At 27.4% G+C, this 21354-nt stretch overlaps 4 protein-coding genes across 5 annotated transcripts in view; 3 read left to right on the top strand and 1 right to left on the bottom strand.

Moving 5' to 3' along the window:
- The window catches only part of LOC113551498 (discoidin domain-containing receptor 2-like), a 159185-nt gene extending 152915 nt beyond the window's left edge, over nt 1-6270 (top strand). Inside the window, exons 13-17 of one of the 2 annotated variants that reach the window (XM_026953767.1) lie at nt 869-1242; nt 2069-2161; nt 2302-2443; nt 3335-3484; nt 5272-6270. In XM_026953767.1, the coding sequence (XP_026809568.1) occupies nt 869-1242; nt 2069-2161; nt 2302-2443; nt 3335-3484; nt 5272-5451 (939 nt within the window). In that variant the 3' untranslated portion in view covers nt 5452-6270. The remainder of the gene's footprint in view (nt 1-868; nt 1243-2068; nt 2162-2301; nt 2444-3334; nt 3485-5271) is intronic. The other variant, XM_026953766.1, reaches the window with a different exon arrangement.
- A 4129-nt stretch (nt 6271-10399) lies between these two features.
- Nucleotides 10400-15142, top strand: LOC113551297 (conserved oligomeric Golgi complex subunit 6). The gene is made up of 12 exons (XM_026953462.1): nt 10400-10589; nt 10718-10885; nt 11372-11482; nt 11739-11902; nt 11962-12181; nt 12415-12539; nt 12653-12867; nt 12965-13125; nt 13721-13951; nt 14021-14182; nt 14265-14429; nt 14833-15142. The coding sequence occupies exons 2-12, from the start codon at nt 10814-10816 to the stop codon at nt 15082-15084; spliced, it is 1878 nt and encodes a 625-aa protein (XP_026809263.1). The 5' UTR covers nt 10400-10589; nt 10718-10813; the 3' UTR covers nt 15085-15142.
- Nucleotides 15136-16336, bottom strand: LOC113551298 (UPF0428 protein CXorf56 homolog). The gene is made up of 4 exons (XM_026953463.1): nt 16051-16336; nt 15741-15897; nt 15452-15680; nt 15136-15378 (listed from the first exon to the last, which is right to left on the bottom strand). Exons 1-4 carry the CDS (start codon nt 16169-16171, stop codon nt 15223-15225), a joined length of 663 nt encoding a protein of 220 aa, XP_026809264.1. The 5' UTR covers nt 16172-16336; the 3' UTR covers nt 15136-15222.
- Nucleotides 16337-16466: 130 nt separating this feature from the next.
- On the top strand, nt 16467-21056 carry LOC113551296. The gene is made up of 6 exons (XM_026953460.1): nt 16467-16787; nt 16853-16963; nt 17464-17703; nt 17814-20404; nt 20479-20584; nt 20657-21056. Exons 1-6 carry the CDS (start codon nt 16668-16670, stop codon nt 20927-20929), a joined length of 3441 nt encoding a protein of 1146 aa, XP_026809261.1. The 5' UTR covers nt 16467-16667; the 3' UTR covers nt 20930-21056.
- The last annotated feature ends 298 nt before the right edge of the window (nt 21057-21354 follow it).

Here is a 21354-nt window from a genome sequence, read left to right on the forward strand (position 1 = left end):
AAATTATAGATATTTTGATGAAGGTACAATACTCACTATCTCGACCATATATCCTGAAGTATAGTATCGATTTATCCTCTATAGTTTTATTTGTATTATAAACTGTCAAACACAATAATTTGCTTTCGGTATAGCTTGTATTAATTCTTATCACATAGATAAAGTAATTATTATAATATATAAAATATAATACACCAATATAATTTTTGTGCAAGTAATTATCATATTAAATTGTCATTGGAATTTGTAGATACATTCAATTCCAGGTTGTTTACATTATAAATGATATATTTATGATATTATAAAGACTCGTATAGAAAATTATCGTTATTTGAATGAGACATAATATTGATGTTCCTTGTTTCAATTTGAATGTTGTATACAAACATTACAAACAATTGGAACCTATAATATATGTCTTACATGTACAAATACTGTTTAGCGCATAATATATATGTAGTTATAAAACGGATTATGGTACGATAATGTACGGGTTAATCATCGTCGAAACTTATTAAATCTATATTATGTGTATGCAAGTCACTTGGTATGCAAAAGACGATACAATTAACCTCCTATCAAGAGGATTCAAACAAAAATAAAAATTTTTCATTTTTATTTTTTTTGTCAAAATAACGTGTAAATAACGTGTACCTCGCAAGTTTTGTATAGGTACGATTGGATGAGATTCTTTCTTTGCCGTCGGATAAGCCGTGTGCCATTGTCGTGATTATTGTCATTGTTTTGTTTTAAAATCGCTTAGTCCATTTAATATTATTTTTTCTTTCTTATTAAAAATGGGATTTAGCTATTAATGGTTTTACTTCAAATAACCGTCTATAACTCTATACCATATGGTCGTTTTCAGATGGCACCCCCGTCGGTGTCGTGGAACATTAGTCCCAGCATGGGCCAAGTATACAAGTGCCGAGAAGCGGATATAGTTCAGATACCGCGGTACTGTTTGAACGTGGTTAGCAAGCTTGGCGGTTCACACCTGGGCGAAGTGGCCGTGTGCGATACGACGATGGACGTCCGTATGACGGACAACGGACGCGTGGCGGCCAAGACTTGCAACTCCGACTCGATCAGGGAAGTCAAGTTCCTGTGCAGCCTGCTCGACCCGAACCTGGTACGCGTGTTCGGCGTGTGCACCAATGAGTCACCGCCGTGGTTGATCACCGAGTATCCAGCCGAGCTTGGTGACCTGGTCATTGTATTAAGGACACACTCCACGCTCACGTAAGTCGATAACCGATTTACCGATTTTATAGTTAACACATCGATGTGATATTTCCAGTATAAACTCGAACTACTCTTTTCTACTGTAAGCTATTTAGCGAATAATTTTTCTGAAATCTGAAAATGTTGACGTATTAAAACCAAACCTTGAATGAGAAGTTTTTGAATGTTTTACTTTAAACTTTTACTAAAATTTGTTTTTTATTAATGAACATAATAAAAACATAAATAAATCAATTATTTTCTTTAACATTTTATTATTGAAAAATAAATATTTTATAAAAGTCTACCACTAATTTATAATATGGTAAATAAGTGTTTAATCATACCATCTAAAACTATGAAATACCTTATAATTATTTTTATTTTTACAAAATAAAGTTAAAGTTGATTACATTTTTAAAATTAAGTGGTTAATTTAATAAGTTATGTATATAATACACATGACTATAAATCTACGTATTTCCTATAATTTAAATTAGTATACACAGAAAAACTCTACTAATTATGTTAGAATATTGTCTGATATGTCTAATGAATTTAGTGGTAAATTCGTCAATTTCCCAACAATATTGTACGTATAAACGAACACGCTAGAAAACATTCTGAATCGATTTCTATGAAACAAATATTGTGATAAAACATATGTTTCCCCCTTAAAATATATCATCGATATTCGATGATTAGTACTTAAGTGCTCGAAGATAAAAAATAATCATAACTTTTGAACTACAATGGTCAATATAGCTTATACACGACTGTATTCTTGGAGTAGTTTTAAATAAAAATGATCACGTTTTATAGTGTAAATATTTTTATTGTATAGGTACACGACGCTAATGTTTATGGCCACTCAAATCGCATCGGCCATGAAGTATTTAGAATCCAAGAACGTTGTGCACAAAGACTTGGCGGCCAGGTAAACTAAGATCGTTTTTTTCAGAGTTTCTAAAATATTGTTATCATGCTCAACATTATAAATACATGACATTGATTTATTATACAAATACATGCCTGCAATCCGCTTAATGTGTATTGGTTTTTTTTCTCGGAAAATAGAAACTGTCTAGTTTCGAGAGGCTATTCGATTAAAGTGGCCGACGTGGCGGTGTGCAATCCGGCTTACAAAAAGGACTATAGCGAAATCGGAAACAGACCGCCGGCACCGATCCGATGGCTTCCGTGGGAAAGCATACTACTGGTAATATATATTATATATAAAATATTATAAAATATAAATTCATTATTATTACGATTTTGTAATAATGTGTATAGAACCTAAAAATACCTATGTTATAAATTATGATGATGTTTATTGATGTTATAATTCAATTTTCGTCTTTAACGCTTGTATACTTAAAACTGTAATATCGATATATATATAGATATAAACTAAATACTTTAGGGCCTAAAGTATATATTATATTTAAGTTGTATTTCCGTTACACCTTAAAACTTGTATTTATTTTTAAATAATGTTCTTATTCTTAAAACTCGTGGTTATCTATTAAATATATTAACTTTTATTTATATTTAATAACTTTAAACTGTAGGTAATATTATATATTTATATGTATATATATGTATGTGTCCATCGGCCATCATTATACTATATATATTCAGTTACTAAGTACAATTTTTTAACATTTTTAGCATTACTTTCAATGTATACAAACCACGAATTACGGTATTTTCTTGCAGGAAGATTCGCAAAACACTGTGATCTTATTGATTTAAATAACAATGATATAGGTACATAAATAAAAAAATGCAATTTCATCCTCACTGTACTTTTACGTATTTGCGCAATTTTAGTATAACGTATTTTAATTACATTATATTATAACTTATACAACGTATTCAATACAATTTGTCTTACTTAAATTGTATTACATTATTCTGACATATTTTATTCCCACTACAGTGAATTGTTATTATTTACTTGGAATAAGAAGAAAGAGGAATTCGAGTAGATGGTTGGATATTGTAAAGCAACAGTGCAACCCATAAATAATATACGATTGTCTGGATACAACCAGATGAAATTGTACCGTAAGAAAAATTTCATACTTATGTTTCTTTATCCAAATAGGATCGATATACGTGTCCGAGTACGGTATGGTCATTCGCCGTAACAATGTGGGAACTGTTGAACATGGCTAGAGATAAACCATTCCCGCACCTCACCAACGAACAGGTCATACACAACGCTGAACAGATGTATTACGGAGGAGAGCTACAAGTGAGTATAAATTTGTAACTAAATAGGTACTTTATGTATGCCTAAACTATTATCACACGACACTATATCATATTATATAAAATATGCAAAATTAAAAACATATTAATTCGTACCGTTTAAACTCGATTCACTGCAATAATTCAGTATTTGTTATCATATCTTTCTATATTATAATTGGCGTGGTTACTGATAATAATATTATGTTCATGCCAAAAAAATTATGAATTGCCAATCAGTACATCACCGTTTCAGTACTCCATCAAAATGTTTAGAATTTAAATAATAAGCTCTCGCTCGATTATTCGTTTTATTTGTGTTTTTCCCTACATAACTCGCACGTCAATCTAACCTATTATTTTATATTTTATTATAAGATTCGATTGATTGACATGCGTGTGAAAATGTTCGTGGCACATTGACTTATTAAACGTCCTTCATTTATTTCATTTAATGAGTCTTTATTATATTAGTCTTTGTTTTACGTGTTCGTTTTTACCTGAAACTCCAAGGACCGGAACCCACCGCGCCGTGAGGCGGTAAGCTATACTGCTATTATTGTAATAGTGATAGTAGTGCAAACGTCTAGGTTTTGAAAAAATATATATATTTATATATTGGGATGTTGGTTGTGTACATTTGCAATTTACATTTATAATTATTAATCTTAAACATACAGTAGATACAAATACGCCATAAAAGATGCACACTAAATATATTTGTAAGCTAAAAATAATGATTGTGAAATTCAAAAGTTGAGTAAAACAACTCAAATGAGTGTGTTTAAATTTTAAAACAATAATAAATCATTTGGTTTGAAAATGGTTCTAAACTGAGTATGGTTTGCTGAATTTAATTTAATATATTATAATATTAAATGATGACAAATGTAGCCTTGCATTAAAATGTCAACTCTTAATAATAATCAAAACCATACATTTTATTAGGAAAGTCCAGAAATCGCAAATATTTCGTTATAAAATTAAATTTCTAAATCTCTAAGAGTACATACATACAATTAAACTGGTCATGATAAATATATTGTTTTCGTAATTAAAATTTTATAACATGTTCGGGTAAAAAAAATAAATAGGTACCATTTAATACTACTATAATAATAATAAATGATGGTTTGGATAATAATATTATACACATTCTACATTTCCCAATTATTCGTCTTGACAATTCAAGTTTTTAAGTGGATAATAATATTAATTTGTATTTATATATTTTTTGAGTTGTATTTAACACTGAATTGTTCTATGGAATCAAGTATTTTAGGGTATATAGACATTTTTAATGAATGAGAAAACAATTCAAATTATCGAAATATTCGAGTTATCAAGAAAGTTAAATAAACCTATCACTCTATAGTATTGTAGGTAAACATTAAATTAATTTATAAGAATCTGGTGTAAAATACATTTTTTTTTTGCGTTTACATGCAATAAAATTATAATAGCACGTCGTTGTTAAAAAGTATTCCATCCTATGAATTATTATAAATAATAATATTATAAAAAATTATAATTATTATAATATTATCCATTATCACTGTCGTGTCGGATTTCTTTAGTATATATTTTTATTGAGTCTCCTACTAAACAAATCGAAATTTGGTATTAATGAATAAAATATAATATAAGCCATATAAATATGAAATAATTATATTTTCGAACGATTCCTACGTATAATATAATTATTATTGCGTATGAAATGTGTACCTACTTAGTAAGATATAATATACATATTTTCCAATAATAAAATTATCGAATAATTCGCATTTCCAGGTACTACTACCCAAACCCAACCTGTGCCCCACTGAGATTTACGAGCTTATGTGCCAATGCTGGAAACGTGATCAAAACCTAAGGCCCACGTTCAAACAACTTTACCATTTCCTGAAACGCAATCACACAACGTACTCGTGCGAGATTGATAAGCAACTACACAACGTTTCACCGATGTAATAAATATTGTATTGTTAAATTATATTATAAATTTATAAACCATAATAATATTTATTATTATTAATATTATTAATTATTACTATTATTGTTTGTAATCATTTGTAATATTTGTATAGATATTAGTGTATTTCATATGTATTGTATGTATTTGTATATGAAAAATGTACATTTTCTTGTTGAACCTATTTTCTTTACCCGCTCTGTTCAAAAAAAAAAAAAAAACTTTTCAATTTGTAGCATTCAGCGACTTAGGTTATTGTGATGTATAGGTTAACCGTGTAAAGTGAGAACAGGGTTTTGCTTCGTCTACGACTTTGTGATACGACTTTTTTTGAAAAATCACATTTTTTTTCTAACTTCACTACCGGCTGGGACCGCCAGACAAACGCTTCGTGACAATTTATTTCCATAAACTATTTCATATCGTGTATTTTTCTAATATTCATGTATACTTTTATATAAAAAATAAATATAATATAAACCTATATTATGTAATTAATATTAATATTATGTTGTATAATCGAAAACGTTGTTAGCTAGACAATCAATGTGGTAGGGTATGTAATATATATTATGTTGGAATGGGTTGTAATTTCGATGTCACCTATTTTTAATATATATTATATATGTATATATATATATATCAAAACCGTTTTATTATTATAGACCTGTAATTACTTCGGTAGGGTCTTATTATTATTTAGCTATAATATTAATTATATAATAATAAACTGTATTATATAGTAATAATTAGTATTATAATAAATAATATTAAATTATATATATATAGTATGTTAATACATAAGATCGGCTTATGATGTGCAATAATGAACATTATATACACTATTGTTTAGTTAATATTAAATTCTAATGTTTTTTTTTTTTTAATTCATTAGTTAATTTCATTAAATCGACCTGTAAACATGTTTCTCTGTGAGTGTTTCTTTGATTTTTTTTTTACATTTTACGATAAAAATATACGTCTATTATATTTTTGTTTATATACACATTTCTAAAATGCCACGTTCGCGCCTTTGCAAATATATTTGACACAGTGTTTTCCCAAAAAAAGAATGACTATAAAATAATAATTATACATACAATATCATTATGATACATATTTACAATTCTTAGTAACATCTAATAATAATCAAAAATTATCTCAGTAGCATATATAAGAATAATCAAAGCCAGCGAGAACTTTTGCGAGCCCCGAGGCTGATCGACTTCTTGTACTATATCTCAATTGTTTTCAAATTTCAGACATAAAAATTTAATTAAAAAATAAATAAATAATGTAAAACTAACCTAACCTTTCGTAATAAATAAATACAAAAATAATTATAAAAACATATATTTTTACTGGTAGATAATATAGTTTAGGTTCTATACTGATCGAGTGATTTACATTCTAAAATTTGATTTGTGATCACTCTATAGTTTTTAAATCATTACTTTTTTCCAGCTCAATATCGAACATAATACTTCCACCAAAACAAGAATCGATACGTAAATCAATGATAAATCATACTTTTTGGTAGAATAGATACAATATGTCAATATAATATAAATTAAAAATAAATCTTGTTAAATAATGAGTAATGATGCATAAAATCATAGTATTAATAATACAAATATATACATTTCAATAGATTTTAGGTACAAGTAAATTTTGTTTTGAGCATATTATTTTTAAATTATATCAATATTTAAGTTAAGATCTATTTTTTCCACCTAAATTGAATTACAGATCACTGCAGTGATCATCGGATGTAATAGAAACCATCGACATGGACATTTTAGATTCAAGGTTCCATATAGTGAAATTCTAACATTTTTATTCGTAATAATGTTATTAGTATAAAATAGAAGGTAATGTCATTACACTTTGCATAATATTATTTTGGTTCGCTCAAAATACATAATTGGTTTTACGTTTTACCTAAATTCGTGCTGCGGAATAGATTAAAATATGGTAGTTATTCCGCATTATTATTATTATTTCCCATGAAATATAAATTATAAGAGTATACAACTCAATTTTCAATTTTTTTAGCATCGATATGGATAGGCGTCCTCTGTGATAAACTCCTCTCCTTATTTATTTGTACGATTTACCTATAATCTATATGTATAAACATAATTTAGAACAGTTTTCTGGTTTATAATAAATCATCGTGTTGGACGTATACCTCTAATGGCTCTAATATTAACAGTTAACACCGAACACGTTATAGGTATATATTATTAATTATAATATATCTACACATTGCACGCGCGCCCGCCCATGTGTATGTGTGTGTGTTTGTGTGTTTACGCGCGTGTCGAATTTTGAAAACGTTAAACAAACAGTACGACGGGCGACCGCGTTGTAGGCCATAAAACCAGGGAATGGCTACAATAATATAATATTATTTATACTGTATAAATAAAATGTACAGGTAGGTACCATTGAGTCTAAAATCGATCCTACTTGCAGAAGTTTCCATGTAACAAATGGTGAAATATATAATAGATATATATAACTCTAGCGGTATTGTACAACTCTCGCGCGTGATCAATCACAACAAATTATCAACAAAATTCAAATTTCAAAGTAACCCGAATACATATATAGGGAGGTTTAGATTCATACAATACATAATACAGCTATATATACGAAGGTTTTCATCGTCAGTGTAGAAAATATTTTACCCATTTAATTCGACTTAATACGGTCACTGCGGTAAATATATTTCCTTTATTATTATAAGCAGGGAGCCAGGGACATATGCAGAAAAAAGTTTTAAAATAGGTATATAAAACATTTTTAAGAAAATTAGGTATACTTACAATACTTTTTTTTTAAATATAACCATTGATACAAAAAAATTAACATTAAAATTGAATAAGTAAATAACCATAGAAAAAAACCAAATATTTCGGGGGGGGGGTGTTTGAACACCCTAAACACCCGCCATGTGTATGTATACCTGATTATAAGTATATACGCCATACGCTTATATATCAGATATAAACAATAATTTTAAAAAAATGTCTGAATGAAAAGTTAATTTTTTTTTTTAAGTTTTAAACTTAACATTTAACAAGCTTTCATTTTTTAATTAATAATTTTTGTTTAATTTACCATCATGGTAATCACCCTGCATTTGAATCTAAAAAAACAATTATTATTTCTAAAATTACAATGTTTCTTGATAAACAATACTAATATAGATATCAGGTATTAGACAATAAAAACATTAAAAACGTAGGTATACGACCTTATCCTATTGTCTACCCATATGGCTATATGTGACTAGTATGTGTAGTTGAATGATAAATCATAGCATACGAAAAACGATTCTGACTTCTAAGTGAAAACAGTGTGTATTTAAAAATCGTATAAGAACATTTTAATTTATTTAGATACTGCGTATTATTTGTACCTAATTTATTTTTCTATTAGTAGTGTGGTTGTGGTATTATAGTCAGAATTAATTATTGCAAAAAACATCGAATATGTTATTTTATTAAAATTATAAAATTATATTATACGTCGTTGTTATTAACCTACTTTAGTCAAAACTGCGTACCCCAGAATTATGTGAATTAAGTTCATATTATAAATAGCTTAAGATGTGTCAAAATATTTTGAAAATTTCACTGTGCATCTAAAGAAAATAATAATTTTAGTAATAGTAGAATGTTTTAAAAGATTACAATAAGTAAATATTTTTTTATTAATGAAAAATAACAAAAATAATTGAGAGTAAATCATTATTATTCCTTTGAATATTTAATATCGTTAGAATTTGAACTTTAAACACTTAAAAAAAACGTGACTGAGTATTTTCGACATTTTTTAATTGCTGTAAGAAAAACATAGGAGCAACTTGTTTTAAATCTTAAAGCTCTTTGACTTACAAATATAAATGTTAAATATTATAAATAAAAACAAAAATACGGAAATATAAAATAAAAAGAGCCAAGATATTCTGATTTACTATATCATGTCTAGAAAATGCTAATATATTTTGGTGAAAGCTTTCTACAGTTAGATACTTACCTATTTATTTTGGTATACAGCAAAAATTGAAAATCAATTTTCAATAAATATTTTCCGTAATTTTTGATTCTGAATGGAGTAATTGTTTTTTGTGTTTGTCACCATTGGCATAGCCAAGATTTCTATAAAGGGGATGGGGCAATATTGTAATAAAAAAACATTGTAAAAATAAAATTTTAATTGTTTATACTAGAGATGGGTACATTTTATACTTATTAGATTTTCCTGTCCACCGACGTCTTTTAAAATTATACAAATACCTCAATCTTCAACTTTGACTTTTGAGAGTGGTTCTGATAGCAATAAATAGGATCTAAGTGAAGTGAATCGATTACGTCACGGACCACGGACGTGGAGACTCGGGACGTAGGTATTGCGAAAGCATTGCCACAGCGTAGTCGGTTTAGTGTTTAAACTGAAAAAAAGGATCTAGATCTAGGTAGTACCTTAGGTCCTTACGGGCAATAGTAGAAATGTCCAGTGCATTTCAAACCAACTGTAAAATATAAGGAATAAAACGTCATATTATTTTCACTTAAAATCAAATAAACATAGCAGTCCGCTAGTCCGCAGTTCACAAAATAATAAATAATTATTGAATATGCATTATATTAATTATTAATTAATAAAAAATATCTTATATCTTATATGTGTAATAAGTATTAAGCAGAGAGAAGAAATCACAATATTATTTTAAATACAGTAGTCTAGTACTTAGTAGCTGGTAGGTTGTTCTGTGTTGTAGGTACTAGGTGCTTAGGTGCCTATTCTATGTTTGGAACATTGAACTATATGATAACATACACACACACATATATATGTTATCATAAACCTAGTTCAATGATTTGAATTTAATAAAAAACTGTGATAACGTATAAGAATAACTGATAAGTGTTGACTGTTGAGGAAATGAGGACTTGTCACTAAAGTTGTCACTTGTCACAGACATAGAATAAAAACATATATTCTGTGCTACTTATACTATTTATACTACTGTTATTAGTTAATAGTTTATAACCTTTTAAATGTTTTCATACACCAACGACCTACCTATATTTTGTTTATTACTTTGATGATTTTTTTTTTTTAGGTAAGTACCTGATGCCCATTTCACCAATCACTATAATATTTTTCCAAACATTCAAAGGCTCACTTACTATTTAAATTCTATTTTTGAATACAATTAAATAATTTTTTAACATACAATGAACTTTTCAGACTGAAGTAGAAGGTATTTTTACCACTGTATTGTAAAAATAAATCATAAAACTAATTAATTTATCAATAATTGGGTCTTTAACATCAAACATTATCATGGCTGTAGATGAAGATGCAATATCAAAAAGGGTTACCAGTGTACTGGAGACACATTTAGAAAGTGATAAGGTAAATTATTCTGTTTATAATAATATAGTTTAACTGTATTTTGTTAAAATTTCATACTTACACCAAAATTAAAAAAAATTGAATAAAATTTCTTGTATTAGCACTATAGATGGCCATTGACATTATAATAAAATATATATAGCATAGAAGTACAATGTTATAATATATGTATAACTTAAGTAAGGGCCGTGAAATAAAATGTGTAGAGGCTATACAATATTTTATTATATTAAGCTTAGTATGTTGTTCGAGGAAGGTTTTGCTTCTGTCTTAGAATTTACCAGAAATATATATGTTGAATGATCATGTTTGAAGAGGCGTACTTTAAGTTATTTGTTTAACAGTTTCTACTTTTAATTTTTCTAGAAATGTTTAAGGTTAAATATTGATATCTATATTATAGATATAACATATTTATATACCTATATATGTACTAACTATCCTAAACATATTTATAACTCATAATATTATTGTAAAATATTGTAGGATGCACTAGAAGCGTTAAAAGAGATATCAGAGTTTTATACTGAAAATACCTTAGAATGTAGAAGAGGCTTAAGAACTAAAATAGAAAAAAGAAGCCTTGCATTGAATGAAGTAAGTTTGTTTGAATAAAAAAAATATTATGCAAAAAAACTAAATTTTTAATATTTGTACTTATATTCTGTATTAGATATTACCATATCAGAATATATAATTATACCTATTGCCTAAATTTTTTTCAAGATAATAATATTATAATTTACTATTCTATATATGAACATAACCAATTTATTCAATAGTTTATCACTCGTATTACATTAAGTTATTATTATAATTTTTGTCTTCTCAATATTCTATTTTTTTTTTTTAGAATTTTTTAGCATCTTTTGAAAAAGTGAAAAATGCCATTAATGCCTTACATGATAATGTGAATTCTCTAAACGCATCTGTCATGTCAATGTCATCACAATTAAAAGATACTAAAACCGACACTCAAAACTTAATTGAACTTACAAAACGATTGCAACTTGAAAGGTACATTTTACGGAATAGTCAAAAATTAAATATTATTTCATTGATATGTTTATATTTAGAAAAAGTGTATCCAACCAACAATTATTGGCAAATGCATATGTGAAAGCATTCCAGCTGAGTTCTTCAGAGGTGGCTTGTCTACGGTCTAACAATGTCACTCCTGAATTTTTTACAGCGCTACGCAAAACCCAAAATATTAGCAACAATTGTAAAGTGCTTATGCAAGCAGGTCATCAAACATCAGCACTTAGTTTGATGGAACAGATTTCCACTTATCAAGTATTATTTATTTTATATTTTGGAAAATCTCCTGTAATTTTATTCTGAGTTATTTGTAGAGAATTACAAACTAGATACAATACAATATTAAATTCATATAAAATATTTATTGATACTTAAGAAGTTATGTAACTAGAAAGTTAAAAATTTAATTTTAATATTCAAAGAACCAACAATAAATATATCATTTTTTTACTTGTTTATACATTTTTCAATTATTTTATTACTTTTAGCAAATGGCAATGGAAGTATTATATAGATGGACCCAGTTGTATTGTAAAGACATTGAGTCCACAGTTACTGGTCCTCTACTTGTATTTGCCATGGAAGTGTTGCAAGATCGACCAGTATTATTTAAGTAAGTTTTAATTCTAACTACTTGCTTTCTGAACTCTTAATATGGTTTATTACAATTACATCGATTCTCACAAAATATTTTACTATAAATGAACTAAAGTATTTATTTTTCAGATATGTATTAGAAGAGTACTGTACAATTAGACAATCTGTAGTCGCACAAAGATTCATAGATGCTCTGGCAGCAAACAGTTCAAATGATACATCATTGAAAACATTTTCAAAAGACATACGACAATACATTAACAACATGTTATCGTGGTTGATTGATCATGTTCCAATTGAAAGGAAGTATCTTGCTTATCTATTAAAAAACTGTGATAAATTAAGTAAGTATACTGTTATGCCTTCATCGTTGTTATATGATTTAATATCAAACTTATATTCAAATCAAAATATTTCTGTTTAATTTCATTATTGACGTAGATGTTGATGAAGAAATAGCATTATGTATGAGTAGCATTACTGAAGGATTGTGCAATCCTTTAGCATCACGTGTTGAGAGTATATTGCATATGAATGAAAACCCAATTGACCTATATGGTGTTGCTAGTTCATTGAAATTCTATCTCCAGATAGTAATCAAAGTAAGTTTACAAATAAACCTAAAATAATGACTTATTAGTTACTATATATTTGTGAATATGAATGATGAATGTCAGTGATAGCATTGATTATACAATATTTTGTTTATTGTATAATCAATGGTGATAGATTTAGTTTAATACTTTTGGTTAATAATATTTTATGATAAAAAAAAAAATGTTATTATAAAATCACATTTCCTAGTAAAAAAAAATATATATATAATCATTTTTTAAACTAATCCTATGAAAACATAGGTAGTATGTACTAAGTATTATGTATACCGGTCAATGGTTTCTGACTAAAAATTTAAATTTCCTGCCAAGTGTAAACCATGAAATTAGAAGACCATGGTTAATAAATTAATTATTCAGTGTTTATTATACTTTTTATAGAATTAAAAATAAAATAATATATTATATTATCTATAATATATGTTATATATTAATTAACTGAATTATTGATTTATTGATTATGATTTTTATTCTTACAGTTTCTGCTTGGCAGTACAATAACATACCAATACAATATTATTATTTTTTTTCTATTAAATTTAAATTATAAAATTTGTTAATTAAACTAAAATTTTGGTTTTAGACAGTACCTTCTGGACAACTGTGTCAAACAATTGAAGAATTACATAAAACTATGGAATGCGTATTTTTAAACAAACTTCAAAATTTAGTACGGGATACTCTTTTGGAACGTATTGAAGCACCCCCATTAGATTTGTCGCCATCACCTGGTATCGGACATTTATTAAATATCCTCAGGCAAGTGTTGTCAGTGGCTGCAGTTACTGAAGACAAACAAGAAGACACGTCCATGGTATGATTAAAATTCAATATTGTGAAATTTTTGTTCAAACTTTTTTTCAACTTTTTAATTTCTTTTTAGATAGTATCTTGTGTCTTAGAACCATTACTTCAAGCAATCAATTTAAGTGCTTCTCGACTAACTGCATTAGATATGGCCGTATACCATCTCAATTGTTTGTATGACATACATGAAACTCTAAAGCAGTACCAGTATGTTGAGGACAAACTTGAAAAATTGCAGGTGTGTTAACCAAAAATGGATAGATTAATTACATATCTTGATTGCAGCATATTAGATCTAATATTGTTAATCGTGTTTCAAGGCTCAAATGGCTGTGCAAATAGAAATTGTTTCTACTGAACAAGCAAACTATCTTGTCACACATTTAAATCTTGAGGAAATCCAAACAATTTTACAAGGTCATGGAGCAAATATTCCACTATCTCAGATCCAAGGCATGGAAGCTGAAAATCTGATCAATTTTTTGGTAATTGCTCATAATTATCTAGCAATCAATTTAATATTATGTAGTGTACAACCCTACATTTATTATGAGGATTACATGTTACAATAGTTACACAAAGCTTGGTTCACAATGAAACAACAAAACAGTATTTTGTTTTTGTTTTTCCTGTTTTACAATGTGTGGACCTAGCTAATGAACTACATTACATTATTTTCTATCCAACAAGTGATTATGCCAACGAAAATTGGTCCTTCTACATATTCACACTTGACACCTTGTCATTGATGACAGAGTGCCACATGAAATTGTCATGTTCTTTCATTGGACAAAACAAAAATGTCAATTTTCTCTACAAAATGAATGTTCCCCAACTGAATTTATTGCTGCTTAATTTTAATATTAATTAATAATTATTGTTTTACAGGGTAAATTGGAGAGCATGCTAGTTATGCCTCATACTGTAGCAGTACCACAAATTGGTTGTCTAAAAAATCCTTTACATTTAAGTAAGGTTAGGCGGCAATCAAACGAAGTGATTTCTGCTGTTTATAAACAACTATATGAACATGTACACAATCCCACTAATGAATATGATAATCCATCAGCATTGATGTCTAGAACGCCAGATCTCGTGTATCAAATGTTAGTCAACGATGAAAATTCATCATTAAATTAATTTGTGTATAAAATATAAATCCATTAAATTTCAAAATAAAATAACACTCCAATCACAAGTCAAACATTTATTTATTTAAAAATAACAGAGAAATATTACATTATAAACATTAAATCATAAAAATATAATTACAAAATATTATTTCTCTAGCAATGTACCACGCGCGTGTCTTTTTATATCTAATGTGATTTCTGGTTCTACGAATTCTGTTGTCTTGCGTTTGTTCATGCCTTTCCTCTCTAACTGCTTTTCAATTATACGCGCATTGTTGGCATATGAATCTGCTACTTCTCTCTATTTGTGAAATAATATATTAATAGTGTCAAATATCAGAATATAATATTAAATATGATGAACAATCACTTACCGCTTCAATTTCATCTTCTTCTTCATCAATAGTTGATACTGTTACTGAACTAAACTTCCCCATGTTCTTAGTATGTTTAGTGACCATGATTTTCTTTGGTTTTTCAACAGCCACTTGATTATAGATATCCATTTTAGGACCCTCACCTGTACATTTGACCAAAGCCCCATTTACAATAAAATAAACATTATTATTTGTCTGGTGTTTATAATACAAAAATAAACCACATCTGTAAAATAATTTTTCTTAGTAAGTATTGAATTACAAGAGATGATTAAGGTTCACAAACTTTTTGCACTTCAATCTATGTTGTTTTTCGATGCCTTCTTGTCGTTTCAAGTACACGGTTTCATCTTGATCGTAGGTCATTTTATTGGCATGTTTAGAGCCATCAACTACTCGGGCCCCATCGCGTTTGCGTAGTGGTAGTTTTTCCAAAGCACAATCTGAAATCAGTAAACATTAGTATCATCATGCCACTTTGATGAAGAATATTATGTTAACATAAACAATGTTTCACGTTGAAACTTTTGAGTAAACCTAAAACTGTAAACTGTTAGAACTGGATTCAAAACTTTTATATTTTAACAATCACTCACCCAATATCAACGTCATCTGACCGCACAAACAGTAATACGAGTGCAGGGGCTTCTCCTCGTTATACTCTTCTTGGTCTTTGGTGTCCGAACACACTATACTGCGAGAAACTACTTTTGGCATTTTGAAATATTTAACTAGTGCCACTTAGACGATAAATTAATAATTGGAGGCTCTGAGTATTACACTAAGACGAGTTAATTACTTTATTTAAACAATAAATACGTTATAAATTAAAATTCATTTCAGCGCATAGATGTGTAGATAAAATGCACTGTATAGATGCAACTTAACATATTATCAGTTATCACGTTTCTTATCATAAATCGTATCTATAAATCACGGACCAAGACAGTCCGTGCTATAAATATTATTATCTAAGAAAAAACCAAAACAAGCGTCTTATCGGTGTAATAGATTCTGATAGTTGTTATCGCCAGTTAGGGTTAGTCTCTAGAATCATGTAAAATTAAAAATATAAGGTATTCACGTCTTCGGACTTCAAACTCGTTTGATTTAAAAAAAAAATGTATTCTGTATTATGCTAAATCGAACATAATTAACAATTGTTTCCTTCTCTACTTTGGACGCATAAGTATCGATATACAATAATTTAAAAATGGCTGTGTTGCGAGACAACACCAGTGACAAAAATATGCCGGATCATATTTTAGTGTTAAGTAGAATTGACATTAAAAATATACTTAATTTACCTCTGAAAACCACTCAAAGGATAAAAGTTAGTAAAAGTAATTTTTAATTATTATGTGATAAATGTATAAAAAAATGTCTTTTTTGCTTTAGTACACTTGTTTTGAAGTATCTCAAAACTTTATCATTTTTGGGGCTTCCAGTGGTGGATTATATGTATTTCGCAGAGAACCTTGTGAGTTTATACAACTGCTTCCAAATAAAGTGAGTGCATATATTATCAATAATATGAAAAACCTATAACAAAATATTATATTTTATTTTTAATTATAAAAAGTACACACTTTTAAGGAAGCTGATATTTTTAAACTGATTTTTGAATTTTAATAAATAGTTTATAGTTAATAAAAGGTAATACATTTTAAAATTCTTCCTCGTTTATACATAAAAATAAATTTTATTGATTAACTACTTATAAGTATAGTCTATATTAATTATTAATTAGGTACTAAAAGTTAATTTATTTTCATCTTATTATCTACCTAATACCTACATATAGTAATAGATATATTTATAAATTTAGGTAAATGCCTATGTTAATTTATAGTGTCAAAATAAAATCTTAAGTAGTAGTTATTTATCAATATGGGTATGAACATCTTATTAAATATTATTTACTTTAATTTTTATGATAAATTGTCAATAATCTTTTGATGATAGAACTTCAGTTAATTTTTAATGTAAACTTATAAATTAATATAAAGGAAGGATCTGTGACTCAAATTGCTATATCTAAAGATGAAGATCTCATTGCATTTGGTACTCAAAAAGGTGTTGTATGTATTTTGCAAAGAAATGAAAATGGAATTGGTGCAAAGTTGATAAATAAATCTACTGAACACTTAGGACATGAAATCACTACTATGGAATGGACTTCAAAAAATCAAGTTTATTTTGGTGATTGTAATGGAAAAGTCACTTCAATTTATGTATCATTATTTGTTGTAAGTAGTCATATAAACTCATGTATTAATATATTATGCATGTGACTTAAGACATAAGCAATGTAACCTTATAGTTCAAAATATAGTATAATACATTTTCTACTTTTCAGAGAAAGGCCATTTTTCAAACCCCACCATATACTATGATTGAACTGGATTCAAAAGTAATTCAAATAGATAGCTCTGATGATATTTTAGTGATCTCAACATTGACAAGATGTTATGTTTGTGATATGTCTAAAGAACAATTTAAACAAATTGGACAAAAAACTAGGGATGGTGATTATGGTTGTTGTATTGTTACATGGAATGAGAAGAAAATCTTTTCAGCACGACCAGGTTCAAGGATTTGGGAAGTAGAGTTAAATGGTATTGTAAAAAGTACACATCAACTGAAATATTGTTTAGCTATTCCGCCAACACTTAATGTATGTGCACAAAAACCATTGGATTTATCAAGAATTTCTGGTAAAAATTGGCCACCGCAATCTTTGAATTTTAAAAAACTGTATACAATTTGGGATAATTGCTTACTTACATACACATCAAATAGTATATTTATACTGGATATGTTAAAAGTTAATGTTTTATTGTGGTGTGACGGATATAATAATATACAAAATGTCAAGTACATTGAAGATACTGTATATATATGGTGTTCAAATGGTGAACTTGTTGCCGAAAAGATCACTTCCCTTCAAAATTATTTGGTTAATTGCTATGAATCTAAAGACTACAATACCTGCATTTCATTAATAGAACATTATTATGATAGAATAATAAATACAAAATGCATTATTGACGAGTTATATCCGCTTGTCAATATAGATCAAAAAATAGACTTGCCAGTTAATACAAACAGTTTGATCTCAAAAATTAAAAAAACCTATTATTTAAAACAGCAATTTTTTAAGTTACCATCCGGAATTTACTCTTTGAAAAATTATGTATATGTTAAAAAAAATTATAGATTACAAAAAAGTTATAGTTTAATTTCTATAAAGTCCGATAAACCTGTATTACGTTTCAAATCTATGCCAAATATACATATAAATCTAGAAAAAGTTAGAAAGTCTGAACAGTATCCATCTTATGATTATTCCAAGTTAAACAATAAACAAGTTTTTGATCAGATTTATATGGAGTTAAATATTCCTTCAATTCCATTTGTTTCTTTGACTACTTCTGAAGTATTTCACGATACTTTAATGGAAATAGGGTCAAACGTTACCAATAAAATTGCAAAAAGTAGTAAAACTCTTAAAGATACATTAAATAATCTAACTGCTAGTACAGGTAAAAATGATTTGGTGCCATATGAAGTAACAAATATTAATCGACACGAACCACCACCTGTTGATGAGAGCGAAGTAGATGTTTCCAATTATAAATTGGACCTTGAAGATCGTGAGAAACTTAATTTACTTCCTATTTTAAAAATATGTAAACAACTTCAGAATGAATATAAATTAGATGTAGACTGTTTACAACATTTATTTAATGGTGTATGTGAAGTAAAATCTAATTTGGAAAATGTTATACATACAAAACAGCCAATGTTTCCATTTCAACAGTATTTGAAAGAAAAACATTTAAACACTATTAAGAAAACAATAAATAATAGTTTCATTAGCAATGTAGTAGCAAAATGGGCTGATATACATGCAAAAGATATCTCAATTGTCAATAAATTTGATTACCCAGAATTTTTGACTTGCTATTTAGATGAAAATGATTTTAAAAAAGATATAAAAGTCAGTGAACTAATTACATTATTTGGTCAAGTTATGGAAGTAGGAAGTATTTTTGAATTTTTGCTCAATAGTAATTTGAAATGTTCTTATGCTATATTTTGTAAGATTTTGAAAATGAATTCCAACAATCATGGAAAGACTGAAGAACCATTATTAATGTACTTAAATTCAATGTATGTGTTTTTGAAATTAGACCAAATTGAATCATTTCGTATACTTGGATACAAAAGAAACATCAAACCAATATTTGTATTTTATTTGTTAATGAAGTTTTCGGTTCATTTAGAGCCGAGTCGTCGCAAAAAATGCAATACAATATTTTTATCTTATTTATCACACTTTGATAAAAGTATTTTTACTGATTGTAATATTCTTTATTATGCTGTTTATAGTTTTTTAATATTAAATCAAAATAAAAACCAATTATGTAAATGTGGATTCCCATTGGATAATATTGATGGTAAATTCAAAAAGCTTGGACAAATACTTATTGATTATTTATCTAGTGCTGTTGTAAATTTGGAACAATTGCATATAATTTTACATACATTTACAAAATGTGATGTTACCACAAACTCTTTGGAAGATGTAATAAAATGTTTTTGTAAACAAGTGCCTCATTTTTGGCCTGTTGTTTTAAAATCTGTCTTAAATCTAAATGATTTAAAGCATACAAAAATTATTCTTGCTATCCATTTGGGTTTGGTGGATCAGTTAGATGTACATTTGATTAACAAAAGTGAATTGTTATTTGACAAACTTTTCACATTAAATCATTACTTTAAAAATGGCCTTTGTTTGAACTGTGGCAATATCGGAGAAAAAAATCAAGGAATTACATGGACTGATTTAACATCTTTGGCATTTCAATATTTAAGTCAAGAAGAAACTAAAAAATTACTCTTCAAACATAGAAATAATATACCATGTGGAGATATTGATAATTGGTAGTTATAAATAATATATATTATACTATATTAAAATAGACAAAAATCAGATTTAATTGTTTTATTATATTTAGGTTTTATCAAAGTTTTATTTTGACTCAGTTGGTTGGTTCAAGCTCAAAGAAGGCTTTGATCAATACACTAAAATATCATAATAATATATCAATGATAAGCACAGAGGTAAGAGTCAACATTTTCCAAAATATTCTATACAATGTTATTTTATTTTATACCTAGTTTGTTTCTTGACAGAATTTTAAAAATATGTTAACAACGTTGGAAGAAGAAATAGGAGATCCTATTCGGTTTAAAAATCAGCTATCAAAAAAATCACATTGGGGTACACAAATTGATATTCAGAATAGTTATTGTATTTGGTGTTCGTTACCATTGAATTCTGATCCTTTAATTAGAGGTAAGAACAATGGACTCATATCATTTAGATGTGGACATTCTTTTCATACTGTATGCATTCGTCATCAAACTGATAATATTCAATGTATTGTGTGCCAGAGAAAATATTAAATATGTTAGAGACTAGAGTTAGGGTATAAAAGTAAGAAAAATGTTTATTTTATATTACTTAAAAATAATTATTATATTTTGTATGAGTAAGTATCCCATGTTAATGAAATTATCAAATGTTGAAACTAATATGTTTATGTACACATTATTTTTAAATTTAATAATGTGGTTTATAAATCATAATTATAATAAAATGTTAATAATAATATTCTAACATAGAGGATACCTTAAGTTTAAAAAAACAATGTGATTATTTTTATTTAGTAAAATGTTATATATTATTTTAAATTATTGGTTTAATATGTTAAAATTTGTTAATAGTTATTTTTTTAATAAAAGCTATATTTTTGTTACATGCCCATACAATAATATCAAATCAATTGTCAAGTCATCAAATGTGATGCCAATATGTGATTTAATTGTTT

This window comes from Rhopalosiphum maidis, chromosome 2 (genome assembly GCF_003676215.2).
Source record: "Rhopalosiphum maidis isolate BTI-1 chromosome 2, ASM367621v3, whole genome shotgun sequence".
Lineage (NCBI taxonomy): Eukaryota > Metazoa > Arthropoda > Insecta > Hemiptera > Aphididae > Rhopalosiphum > Rhopalosiphum maidis.